The sequence below is a fragment of the Myotis yumanensis genome, unplaced genomic scaffold (genome assembly GCF_028538775.1).
Source record: "Myotis yumanensis isolate MYYU_CA2020_CCGP unplaced genomic scaffold, mMyoYum1.0.hap1 SCAF_20, whole genome shotgun sequence".
Taxonomy (NCBI): Eukaryota; Metazoa; Chordata; class Mammalia; order Chiroptera; family Vespertilionidae; genus Myotis; species Myotis yumanensis.
In genome coordinates, this window is record NW_027223771.1 from 14,707,727 (window position 1) to 14,720,712 (window position 12,986).

At 43.9% G+C, this 12,986-nt stretch overlaps 1 protein-coding gene across 2 annotated transcripts in view; it reads left to right on the plus strand.

Moving 5' to 3' along the window:
- The window catches only part of LOC138998350 (zinc finger protein 416-like), a 118,607-nt gene extending 105,929 nt beyond the window's left edge, over positions 1 to 12,678 (plus strand). For both annotated transcript variants that reach the window (XM_070400424.1, XM_070400422.1), the window contains one exon: positions 6,858 to 12,678. In XM_070400424.1, the coding sequence (XP_070256525.1) occupies positions 6,858 to 8,173 (1,316 nt within the window). In that variant the 3' untranslated portion in view covers positions 8,174 to 12,678. The remainder of the gene's footprint in view (positions 1 to 6,857) is intronic.
- Positions 12,679 to 12,986: the final 308 nt, after the last annotated feature.

Consider the following 12,986-nt stretch of genomic DNA (forward strand, 5'->3'; position numbering starts at 1 on the left):
TGAATGAGGTTTTGGGAGACCTCAATATATTTGTCATGGTCTTCTGAGAATTTTACTAAATTATTTTTAATTTGTCCTATGTCTCAGGGTAAGAAGGGGATCTGGGTTAAAGTATGACCAGACCCTTCATCTGTCTTGGGGCAAATTAAGGTTGGCTCAGCTCTGGGCAGGGATGCAGCCTCTGCCTTTTCCCTCAGTGGACTTTGGGTTGTTATTGCCAGAAGCAAAGGACTAAGTTTGCTGTTTCCCGCCTGCCTCTAGCTTGTCCTTAGAGTAAAGAAAGTCTGGACAGCCCTAGGCAGTTTGGCTCAGTGGATAAAGCGTCAGCCTGCGGACTGAAGGGTCCCGGGTTCGATTTCGGTCAAGGGCATGTACCTTGGTTGCGGGCACATCCCCAGTGGTGGGTGTGCAGGAAGCAGCTGATCGATGTTTCTAACTCTCTATCCCTTTCCCTTCCTCTCTGAATAAAAATCAATAAAATATATTTTTAAAAAAAGAAAGTTTGGACATATGGGACTTTTAACTATTTCCCATTTTTCTACTGAAAAGATTGAAACTTCCCTCTGGGGCTAGCTTTTACTATTCTCTGGTTGATATTGAGTCTAAACCTGAGGGCAGAGAGAAATCAGGGGCTATTTCTTTAAGGTCTGTGAGTCAAACTTATCCCAGTTTTTGAGGATGCATTCTAGGGGGCTGTTTTTATGCAGTGTGGATAACACGCTTCCTCAGGTGCAGGGGCTCTCAGGTCCTGCAGCCCAGGTTGCAGCGTTCAGAAGAGTGAGTCCCTCATGGGTGACACAGGGTGTGATGGGGAAAGAGGGCAATGGGTTGACTGAGCAGGGAGGATTCTGGGAACCAGGCTGTTTTGTGCCTAAAGGCAACAAAGAAGATGTTGCAAAGGTTTGTGTTTGGAGTTATACTGTCAGTCTCAGGACACTGGGGCCATCAATGGTTGTGAACAAAAGATGGAAATTGTCTGAGATAGGGTTCTCATCTTTTCCTAAAACTGTTCAGAGGAAGAACAGATAAGTAGGAAGAGGACAGCAGTTAAAGGACAGGAAGAAGTACTATAAATGATAGGGTAACTGGAAAGTGTGTGCACTGAGGATTGAGCCTTGAGGTAATGTAGGCATCACCTGGCCCTGTCGCTGGGCAAGGGTACTGGGCATCCTGAGCCCAAGGATCTTGCTGGTGATTGACAGACTCTCAACAGACCTTTAGTTTTCACAGATTCCTGCAAAAGCAGAATCACTTAGGGGTACTGGATTATGGATCTTATGTCAAGGCCTCACACTCTTGTGGCTTCTGACATAGTGATGTCCTGGGACTGTCCAGCCACTCTTCTATCCCTTGGACCTGGGGACTTCGGACAGAGTCAGCCCAGAATCCTAAGGCCATGATTAGGGCTTTATGAAGTGGACCTGTTTTTGGCAACCAGTGGATGAGATAGGGTGGGGGGGGGTGGGGTCGGGTCCTTTCAGGTTTAGGTACCAGGAAGTGCAAAGGCTTGTTGTGAAGACTAAGCTGGTTCAGAATCGGTATGTATCTTTTTGTATTTTTTTTAAAAACTTTTATTTATTTTAGACATAGAAAGGAAGGAGGAGGAGAGAGACAGAGAAACATCAGTTTGCAAGAAACAAGGATCAGTAGCCTCCTGCACAACACCTGGTGGGGTCCAGCCTTCAACCCAGCCATCTGACCTAACCAGGACTATTACCTGGAACCTCTCAGTGCATGTAGATGCTCAACCAACTGAGCCACATCATTCAGGGCAGTGGATCACTTTAACATAGGGAATCATGGTCAGGATGATAATGGTAGTAGTTGCTCAGATCGGGCAGTGTGAGCCTGAGGTCTGGCTTTCCTGCTGGGGCCCCTGTTTGTAGGAGGTGGGTGTCACAACACAGCAAAGGGACAGAAGGTCATGTAGAGTGTTGGAGAGAGATATTGGTTTCCCAGTGGCCAAGACTTTTAAAAGATGAGTGGACATGAGATGAATTGGAGGCTGAAGAGTAATTCAAACAAGATGAAACTAGGGTTGGTACATATTTAGTTATCTAAACACTCACTAAGATATTATTATGGCCCTTTGTGTGGCCTGGGGTGTTGCAGTCAGTCTTGTGGATTAGCTTAGAGGCATGAGTGTTTATCTGTGAGACTCACTAAGCATGGTGCAAGGGCCATCGGGGCTGGGATTTGAGTGACAGTTAAGTGGAGAGATGTTGGCTGTGACTGGTGAAGGGACAGCAAGTGTAGCACCAGGGGAGATGGGCTCTGGGTATTTGAGATCTGATTGTGGTTCTCCATAGATGAAGTTGAAGGAATAAACAGTCATGGAGAGAGGCCTTCATAGCAGGACAGCCTTGAGTCCTGATGTCTGTGGACTATCAGAGTCTAGGAAGTACTTGATTCTGCTTGAATTTGGCAAGCATTCTCTGGACCACATATGCTGAGTAATAATAAGAGGCCAAGGAGATGACTATGGGGGCTGGGGCTTTGGGAGTGCAGGTGTGAGAGAGGTGTAGTAGAGAGTTATGTGCACTTGGAGAGGGAGCGTGAATTCATGGCCATTGGGTCCTGCCATTGACATAAGAGCAAATGAAAGGTGAGTCCATTTTTGGTGGTGTCTGGATCATACAGTTAGGTGACTTTTAGGGTAATTGCCTGAAAAGAGAGGTGTTGTGGTGCTACATGCCAGGTCCAGAGCTTAGGTGTCAGAGTTGTGTACACCTGCCTGTTGTTGAGGGCAGATACAGTGATCAGTAGGAATACAATAGTGTGCATTAGTGTGACTTGGTCTTGAAAATTTCCACTGGCCTGGGGAAAAAAGGGTAAGAGAGAAATATATTACAGAGCCGGTGAATTAGAATTTTGGAAAAGAAGCTGATTATTATGCTCATCACAGCATATTTGTGTTATCTTTGAATGAAGCTGTGTGGGAGACATGTGCTTCAAAGAATTATGTTCAGCAGGAGTGCAAAGTGATGGCCTCCGCACCTTGGGATAATAATCAGAAGGACAAGGTGTGATGCCGTGTTTTTCACGGTCTGAGAGGGAGAATCTGGGAGACCAGAAGGTTAGTGACTGACAAGACCAGTGTCAAATAACTCACACTCTTGGGAGAACCAAGATGGCGGCGTAAGGTACAGACCTGTGCGTGCTGCCTCCCACAACAGCATCGAGACTACCAACTATAAAATAAACAGTTATCATTCAGAACCATGGGAAAGCTGGCCCAGTGGAAGCTCTACAACTGGAAGGAAAGAAAGAGCATTGAGACTGAGTAGGTTGTGCAGAGGCTCCAAGAACGGAGGTACGGAGTCGCGCGCCAGGCGGACTGCAACTGGATGCACAGTTTTTTTCAATCGGAAGGGGTTGCAGACTCTCGAGTCCACTGAGCTGGTTTGGGGTGGAATTCTGAGGTCCCAGACCCCTATGGGGAGAGGAGGGATGGCCTTGCAAGGGGCTGGAGAGCGAGAGTGGCTGTCTCACGGAGCTGCTCGCCAGCACTCGGGGACATGAGACGCTGAGTTGCGGAGAGGCGAGGAGGCATGGAGATGCCATTGCCCTTGGCCCCGCCCTGGTGATTTGCCAAGAACAGAGGTGCGGAGTCGCGCGCCAGGCTGGCTGCAACTGGATGCGCAGTTTTTTTCAATCAGAAGGGGATACAGACTCTCAAACCCACTGAGCTTGTTTGGGGAGGGATCCTGAGGTTCCAGACCCCTGCGGGGAGAGGCGGGATGGCTTTGCAATGGGCCGGAGAGTGAGAGTGGCTGTCTCACGGAGCTGCTCGCCGGCACTCAGGGACACGAGACGTGGAGTCTCGGAGAGGCGAGGAGTCACGGAGACGCCATTGCCCCTTGCTCTGCCCTGGTGATTCCCGGGGATCCCGCCCTACACAATTTACATTCCCACCCAAGCTGTGCTAGTGGCACAAAGAGAACCACCGGCGCTTTTGCAGCCCAGCCCAGCAGAATGCAGATTTCAACTCACATACATAAGGGACACACTCAAGAAGCAGAATTAGGTTTGGAGGAAGCTGGAGCCAGATCCGGCTGGGCCAGCAACGTGGAACCGCTGTACCAGCAAATGCACAGGCAGGTCCACCAGATCCAGTCTCACATGGGACGCTGGGAGACAACAGACAGACAGTCTGTGCACTTGGTAGAAAACAAAATCCAAGCAAGCATACCAGATATCCAGCCACCAGGAACGCCTGGAGATTTTGTCCAGCGGGGAGCCACCCAACAAAGGACAGGGTGCGAGACTTCGTGTTGCTGGGACAGCCCCCGTGGGGCTGAGACAGCCCTGTTGGGGGTGGGGCGGCCCTGTTGGGGTTGAGACGGTCCTAGTGAGGTTGAAACAGCCCCGGTGAGGTTGAAACGGGCCCAGTGAGGCTGAAACGGCCCCTGTGAGGTTGGGACGGCCCCTGTGAGGTTGGGACGGCCCTGGTGAGGCTGGGACGGCCTCGGTGAGGCTGAGATGGCTCCGGTGAGGTCGAGATGGCACCAGTGAGGTCGAGATGGCCCAGGTGGGATCAAGACGGCCCCGGTGAGGTTGAAACGGCCCCGGTGAGGCTGAAATGACCCCGGTGAGGTCAAAACGGCCCATGTGAGGTTGAGACGGCCCCTGTGAGGCTGGGATGGCCCTGGTGAGGCTGGCACGGCCCTGGTGCGGCTGGGACAGCCCCAGTGAGGTTGAGACGGCCCCGGTGAGGTTGAATCGGCCCTGGTGAGGTCAAGACGGCCCCGGTGAGGTTGAGATGGCCACAGTGAGCTTGCAATGGCCCCTGTGAGGTTGAGGCGGCCCCTGTGAGGCTGAGACGGCCCTTGTGAGGCTGGTATGGCCCCTGTGAGGCTGAGATGGCCCCTGTGAGACTGAGACAGCCCCTGGGAAGCTGAGAAAAATACCACATGAACTCACTCATTTGTGAATAATAAGGACCATTATAGACTGATGAACAAAAATGGATACAGAGGCAGAGCAGCATTGAGTGGAATGTCAAACTACAGTGGGCGGATAGGAGATCAACCGAAGGACTTATATGCATGCATATGAGAATAACTAATGGACACAAGACACTTGGGGGTGTGGGGAGCTGGGGGAATGTCAAGGGGGAGAAAAAAGGAGACATGGGTAATACTCTTTGTAATACTTTAAGAAAAAAAAATAACTCACACTCTTTTTATGACCCACATCTCTCCCTCCCTATGTTCATGACAACCACTTACTGACAACAGGCAGTGTGGTCTACATGTGAGGCCTAGAGTTCAGGTATCTTCTATTTGCTCATTGGCCTTTAGTGTTCTGGGAAAACACAGTATCAGTAGGAATATAAGCAGAGAGTAACTTTGATCGGACCATGGCCTGGTATCTTCTCTGATGAAGAGGGAGCAGATGAATGTGGAGTGTGGGGAGTATGACAAATGTAAAATCCTAGGAGAGAATCTGATGATGGAATGAATTGTCTCCAACTTTGAGGACCTGGCCATTACCTTCTCTCAGGCGGAATGGGGGCTCCTTGATGAGGCTCAGAGACTTGAGTACTGTGATGTGATGCTGGAAGTTTTTGCACTTGTATCATCTGTAGGTAAGACCTTCACATCTATCTTAGTGTTCTGAGTTGTTCTCTCTCCCTTTATTCTGCAGATGTAGCTCTCAGAGCCAGATGATGGGTTCTGCTAATTTCTCCCTCTGTCCTGTCAAATGTGCTGTTGCTGCCAGTGCTGAGCTGTGTGGAGAGCCCTAGCAATAGACTCACCAAACATCCCTAACATCCATTGCCTCGGGAAGTGTAGGGAGTGTGTGGAAGTTTTAAGTCTTGCATACAGCTTAATGGGACCCACATTAACTTCCTCTTCCTAGGAAGGTGACTATGTCCAAATCCATGGCTTCCACTTCTGTGCCCTTTCTCCAGTTAAAGCTTCTTTATGAAAGTCTGTGTCATGTTAGGGGATTTACTTACATGAACCATGTGCAGTTCTTGTTAGACCCCTCCTTTCATTGTTTGTAATATTCTCTTCCCTGAATACTATTGCATGCTGAGTTGCTCTGGGCCAGTGCTGGCTATTTACCTCTGCTGTCCTTCACTTATACTTGAAATATTTAGGTTTTTGCGTACTTGTACAGAGAAGGTTCAGGGAGAACCATTGTGTATTTCACAAGGTGAACATGCAGGATGATCTTAGAGGAGGCTTGGCCCTGTTGAGTTGCAACTGGGAGAAGCATGACTTAAGTGCGGTGTTTAGATCATACTGAGAACCTGCACATTTCCAACAGTGTTTAGGTGCAAGTGCCATTTCTACTTTTTCTTTTCCATACTGGACACTTTGCTGAATCATTATTTTATCTATGACATCCTGGGTTTTGGCTACCTTCACCCTTGTGGCCTTTTTGCATCATCTGTTCCCCTGCAAGGTTTTCTCTACAGTGTTCTCCAACACAGACCTGCTGATGTGTTATGAGGTGCACATGCATGCTTAAGTAGACCTCGAATACCAGCTATTCATTTATTGAATTTTACTTGGACTAAAATGTAACCAATTTTCTGCACAGCTTACCCAAGTCACAAGCAGACAAGCCCTGCTGAATGCTGTTAGCAGAAGAAAGAGCAGATGATCCCTCTGCTGTTCTATGTGGTGCTTGTCATGCTTGTATCATATTTTGTTTGAGGTCACCCTTGTTTTTGACCTTCAGTAGCCAGAACTTCATAGCAACATCTTTTAAATCCTTCTTGAAAATATTTTATTTTCAGCCAGTTGCATGAAGCCAAGATACTATGTGGAACACACTTTTGCAATGGGACTTCCTCTTGTCACCAGTCAACATTCATTTCGTCACCATTTTTCTGTTTTCAGGTTGTTGGCGTAAAACAGAAGATGAGTCCTGTCCTGACCACAGTGTGTCTATACAAGGAGAGTCACAGGTCAGGGCTTCTAAGACAGCACCAGCAACCCAGAGGACCCATCTCTGTAAGCAGTGTGTCTCAGTGTTAAAAGATATTCTGCACCTGACTGAGTCACAAGCAACATACTTTGAGCAGAAAGCCTCTTGTAGTGACACATGCGGGAGAGATTTCTGTTTCAGTGCAAACCCTCACCAGCAACAGCGGGATTCTAGTGGAGAGAAGCCCTGGCAAGAAGCTATGAGCAGGGCCTCGTTTATGACCAGATTAAACTTCTACTTATCAGGGCTGCCTTCAACCAATAGAGAGGTTGGGTTTGACTTCCAAGCTCTCTCAAGGTTTCTCCAGCACCAGACCCCTCTTAACACTGAGGAGCCACACAGTGGAACTGAGATTTCACAGACATTTCTCAAGGGGAAAAGTCATCATGAATGGAGTGAACATGAAAAAGCTGCCAGCCACAAGCATAAAGTTGTTCAGTGTTACAGTGTGTGCTCTGGAGAAGTGAAATATGAGGGTAACAAATGTGGGAAAGTTTTTAGATGTACTGTTAACCTCAATAGACATTGGAGAGTTCACACTAGAGAAAAGTCTTATGAATGTATTGATTGTGGGAAGCCCTTCCATCAAAAGTCTTCTCTCACTAAACAAGACAAAGTTCACACTAGACAAAAATCTGTCGAGTGTAGTGAATGTGGGAAATTGTTTAGGTGCAATAGTCTCCTCCTTAAACACAAGAGAGTTCACACTGGAGAAAAGCCGTATCAATGTAGGGATTGTGGGAAGTCCTTCAGTCAAACCTCTCACCTCATTCAACACAAGAGAGTTCACACTGGAGAAAAGCCATATGAGTGTACTGATTGTGGGAAGTCCTTCAGTCATAGGTCTACCCTCACTGAACACCAGACAGTTCACACTGGTGAAAAACCTTATGAGTGTAGTGAATGTGGGAAGTCTTTTAGATCCAATAGTCATTTTCGTTACCACAAGAGAGTTCACACAGGAGAAAAGCCATATGAGTGTAATGATTGTGGGAAGTCATTCAGACAAAACTCTGCTCTTACAGAGCATCAGAGAGTTCACACTGGAGAAAAGCCATATGAGTGTAGTGATTGTGGGAAGTACTTCAGTAATAGCTCCAACCTCCTTAAACACCATAGAGTTCACACTGGAGATAGGCCTCATGAGTGTATTGAATGTGGGAAATCTTTTTGCTACAAATCTGCCCTCGTTCGACACCTGAGAGTTCACACTGGAGAAAAGCTTTAAATGTGAAGGCAACGTTTTATCTTTCTCACTCAGAATAAAAACACAAAAGGAGAATCTTTTAGACCCATTTAACTCAATATAAACCCCTTTTATTGGACCATAGACTCTGCTAGATTCCTCATAAGTTTCATGTACAAGTGAGGCTTTAAAGAGCTTCATTGCATTTGCTAATCTGCTCAGGCCTACAACCTGATTTATTCATAGTAATGTTTATCGCTAGCTACAGATTTCCCCCATCTTTCAGGTAATTTGTAGATACCATCCCAAAAGAATGGTTCTTGTTTTGAGGCAAACCATTCAGAGACCCAATTTTTCACTTCTTTGTACATTTTGAAGTGCTGCTCAGAAAGTGCATGTGCCATCTATTGGAACAAATGGTAATCTGAAGGAGCAAGGGCTGGTGAATACGGCGGGTGGGTTAATACTTCTCAGGCAAGATCTTTCAATGTGTCTTTAACTGGTTTTGAAGTGTGTGATAGTGCGTTATCATGAAGCAAAATTACTTTGCCGCGTCTTCTGCCACATTCTGGTCGTTTCACGATCAAAGCGTGGTTCAAATTGATTATTTGTTGTTGGTAGCAATCAGTATTAACAGTTTCACCTGGTCTTAGAAGCTCATAATACACCACACCTTCCTGACCCCACCAAACGCAGAGCATTGTCTTCTTTCCGAAGTGATTTGGCCTTGCAGTCGATGTTGATGATTGACCTGAATCAACCCATGATTTTGTGTGTTTGGGATTCTCAAAATAAATCCACTTTTCATCACCAGTCACAATTCGATGCGAAAAAGACTTTCTTTCGTGCCATTGAAGCAACATTTTGCTGATGATTTTTCGGTTTTCCATTTGTCTTTTGTTCAGTTGATGTGGCACCCATTTTCCTTCCTTTAAAATCTTTCCCATTGCTTGTAAATGATCAGAAATTGTTTGCTGAGCAAAGTTTAATCTTTTTGCAAGTTGTTTTTGAGTTTGACACACATCTTCATCCAATAATGCTTGTAATTGTTGATCTTCAACATTTTTCGGTTGACCTAGCTGTTCTTTGTCTAGTCAACAGAGCCAAATATCAACAGCACGATTGAAATTTCTTTTGAGAGCCAAATTTTTTAAATTTAAACTATATAGGTAGGTACATTGTTATTAACTTAATTAGGGTACTCCTAAGGCTTAGGAAGAGCCACACTCAAGGGGCCAAAGAGCCACATGTGGCTCTCGAGCCGCAGTTTGCCAACCACGGGTCTAGGTCAGTGATGGCGAACCTATGACACGCGTGTCAGAGGTGACACGTGAATTCATTTTTTTGGTTGATTTTTCTTTGTTAAATGACATTTAAATATATAAAATAAATATCAAAAATATAAATCTTTGTTTTACTATGGTTACAAATATCAAAAAATTTCTATATGTGACACGGCACCAGAGTTAAGTTAGGGTTTTTCAAAATGCTGACACGCCGAGCTCAAAAGGTTCGCCATCACTGGTCTAGGTCATCGAAATCATCACTTTTAAAGCATTTAAACCAGCGTTCACAAGTACCTTGAGATGGAGCATGTTTACCATAGCTTCCAGAAGTATGTGATAACTTTCAGCAGAACTATTCTTCAAAAAAGTAATGAATTAAAACTTCCCGCAAATGCTCTTTTTTTGACACGAAATTTGACATTTTAAGCATAAAAATATATATGATGTTAACACCTTCAAAAAATTTGACATATGAAGTTTTGAAGCTTGTTGTCAATACAACAAAATAGCATACATATCAAATCGCATATACTAGTATATCAACATATGTGTAACTCCACCTAATCTGCATTATTAACTGGTACACCTGGTAAATGCAAGTATTTGTGTGGAAGCTGTTTCCCATCTTACACCTGCCTCACCTGAAGAGTATGTATCAATCGCAACCTCTGCATGCTCAGGGGTTTTGCTTGAAAAAAATTATGAATACTTTGAGCTCCTGGCGCATCTTCATTCCTTTCTCTCTAATTAGAGAAATTGACCTGACCCAGGTTTCATCCAGAGCACTTGTCCTTAGCTAAGAAGTGTTACCTCTGTCAGGGACATTGTGGTTCTCACATTATGCTCTGATGAATTGTTTCAGGTTCCAATTCACCAACCTGCAAACTTGCTGTCCTTTGCTCTCATTCATGATCTTTTTATAAAGGTGATTTTCTTTTATACCTTTAATTTTGTTGGTTCTATTTACTCCCTATGATGAAAGGAAAGTTGTGATCTGTCAGCATGCAGAAGTAAACAGTTATGTTGGGATCCCAAACTTTCTGTGCTTTGGAAGGTACAACATGATGGTAGAAAACCACTCTTTGTCCAATATTGGCTTATTTTGTATTGCTGATCAAGGCCTTGAAAGAAAGACTGCATGACTCTGTGGTTCTAATTTGCATTCTGTTGCCTCTTTTATTGGTGAAGTCAATGGTCTTTGTGAAGAGGAGGCCTTTGCTATTTTTCTGTGAACAATATGAATTATACTCTTTGCTCACAGTGTTTTACATAATTCTCAGCAATGGTTAGGGGAAATTCTCCGCATATACTGTAAAGGAGCCATGGGCCATGATGTCTGAGGTTTCATTGGCTGGTGTCATTTGTTTGTAGAACTCTGATGCTTAGATGGAATCACAGGACAGAAACACTGTATTCATAGTGAGTGAGATAGACTGCAGTAAATTAGATGAAAAGTGCCTCTTCTGAATGTTATCCACAAATGATCCATGACCTGTGGCTTTTGTGATCTTTGTGTACAAACACTCTCAGGACCTCCATAACTGTTTCCTAGGACTGAAGTCATTGGCAAAAAAAATAATCTAACGGGTTTTTTTTATTCCCCTGGCTGCTCTAGGTTCACCTCAAGGTTTGCTCAACAGGCAAGACAGCAAACCTAGAGGAAAGATAATCCTGTAATCAGTCTCAGGATGTGTCTTTTGTAACTAGTGAGAATTGCTGTTGATTCTGATGGTAATAGTCTTCACTGCTTGCCAGTACTTGCTGCAACCTCTCTGTAAAAAATCAACAAAATATGTTTTAAAAAAGAAAGTGTACTTTTCTAATGTGTACTATTTGGTGAGCCATGACATAAGGATAAAACTATGAAATTGTCATCATGTGAAATACGCTTATCTGTCACCGATATAGAATGGGACAAAAGTTGACTTACAGTTATGAGTACACTGAACACAGAACTTATTCTTTTTAAAAAATATTTTAAAATTACTTTTATTGATTTTTTTAGGGAGAGGGAAGAGAAAGGGAGACAGAGAGATGCATAGTTCTCTTGCCTCCTCCCTGCCCTCTACTGGGATGGAGATGGGCATGTGCCCTGACCTGGAATGAATGCAACGACCTTTCCGTGAATGGGACAACACCCAATCAACTGAGCCATCGCTGTGAGGGCAGAGTATATTCTTGTATTATTATTTATTAATTATGGTATTTTTTCCATACCAACAAATCTAAATCTACTTTTGGTACACCCTACTTTTACCTCCTACACTTTTATAATCTTTCTGTTTTCCCCAACCCTCAATGCAGACATTGATTTTCCTTCCTTTACAGTAGATTAGTTCATATTTTTCATAATTTTATAGGCACTGTAAGGTATGTTCTTTAACAAATACTGGTTTTCTTCATGCTACACAATTATTTTGAGATTCAACACTTATGCTTATATGAATATTTAATTTATTATTGGTGAGTAGTATTGTGTTCTCTGGATAATGACTTTATTTATTGCTTTGTCTATGACTGTGGTTATTTCCAGGTTTGTGGTATCATAAATCTGGCATGAATATTTGTGTTCAGTTTTCTCTATATATGTATATGTTTTACTCATCAAACTGTTGTTGTGTAGGTGAATGTTTTACACTTTAAGATGTGACCCAAATAGTCATTGGTTTTGCCTTCCCACAAACCCACAGTATTAAAAAAAATCCATTTTTTTTGCAACCCTGCCAGCACATGTAATTGTTAATCTTTTTAATGAGTACCTTGAAAATGAGTATAGTGTTAACTCGCTTTTGTTTTAATTCTATTTACCTAAGAATTTTTGATGGTGAACATTTTTCATACATTTATTTACACTGTCTTTATCTCTTTTGTTAAAATGTCTTCTCAGAATCTTTTGCCAATTTTTAAAATGAATTTATTATTTTACTGAGTAGCAGGACAGTGCAGCATTTAAGACGTATGTTTGAATTTCATTCACTCCTCAATGACTCCATGCCAGAGACCACTGCATAGCTGCATTAGCATGAAAGTGCAAAAGAGACAGTGGAAGGCAGATGGACCTCGATCTCAGCAGGGCTGAATCAGCATAGAGTGCTCTGCTGTGATTGCGATGGCTCAAGGCGATTTCCTGACCTGATCATCTTTACACTGTTAACTAAACTTTACTGAGCTTTACTGACCTTTGATTCTATCTGCTCTGCCTGCATGCATTGTTAAAGGGTAAATGCGTAACCAAACTGAATAAAAGAGGCAGGACCCAGACTCGTGTGTTCCTCTTCTTGCAAGAGGCTCCACCTGGCCTCCCGTGCCTTAAAAATTCGTATTTCTTGTGTAGTATCTTCATTGTGCATCGGTCCTCCTACAGGTCATGCTGAAATTCACCGTGCAGGTTGCGGCAACTCTATGACTTCTTTGTCATATGGAACCAAGGTTTTGAATACCGGAAGGAACATTGTTTTTCTCAGTTTTTATCCCGTGTTCAATTTAAACCAATTTGTACTGCATATTTAAACACTTAATGTACATTGTTTACATTCTCCAGCACTATTTTTTTAAGTCTACACATTCAA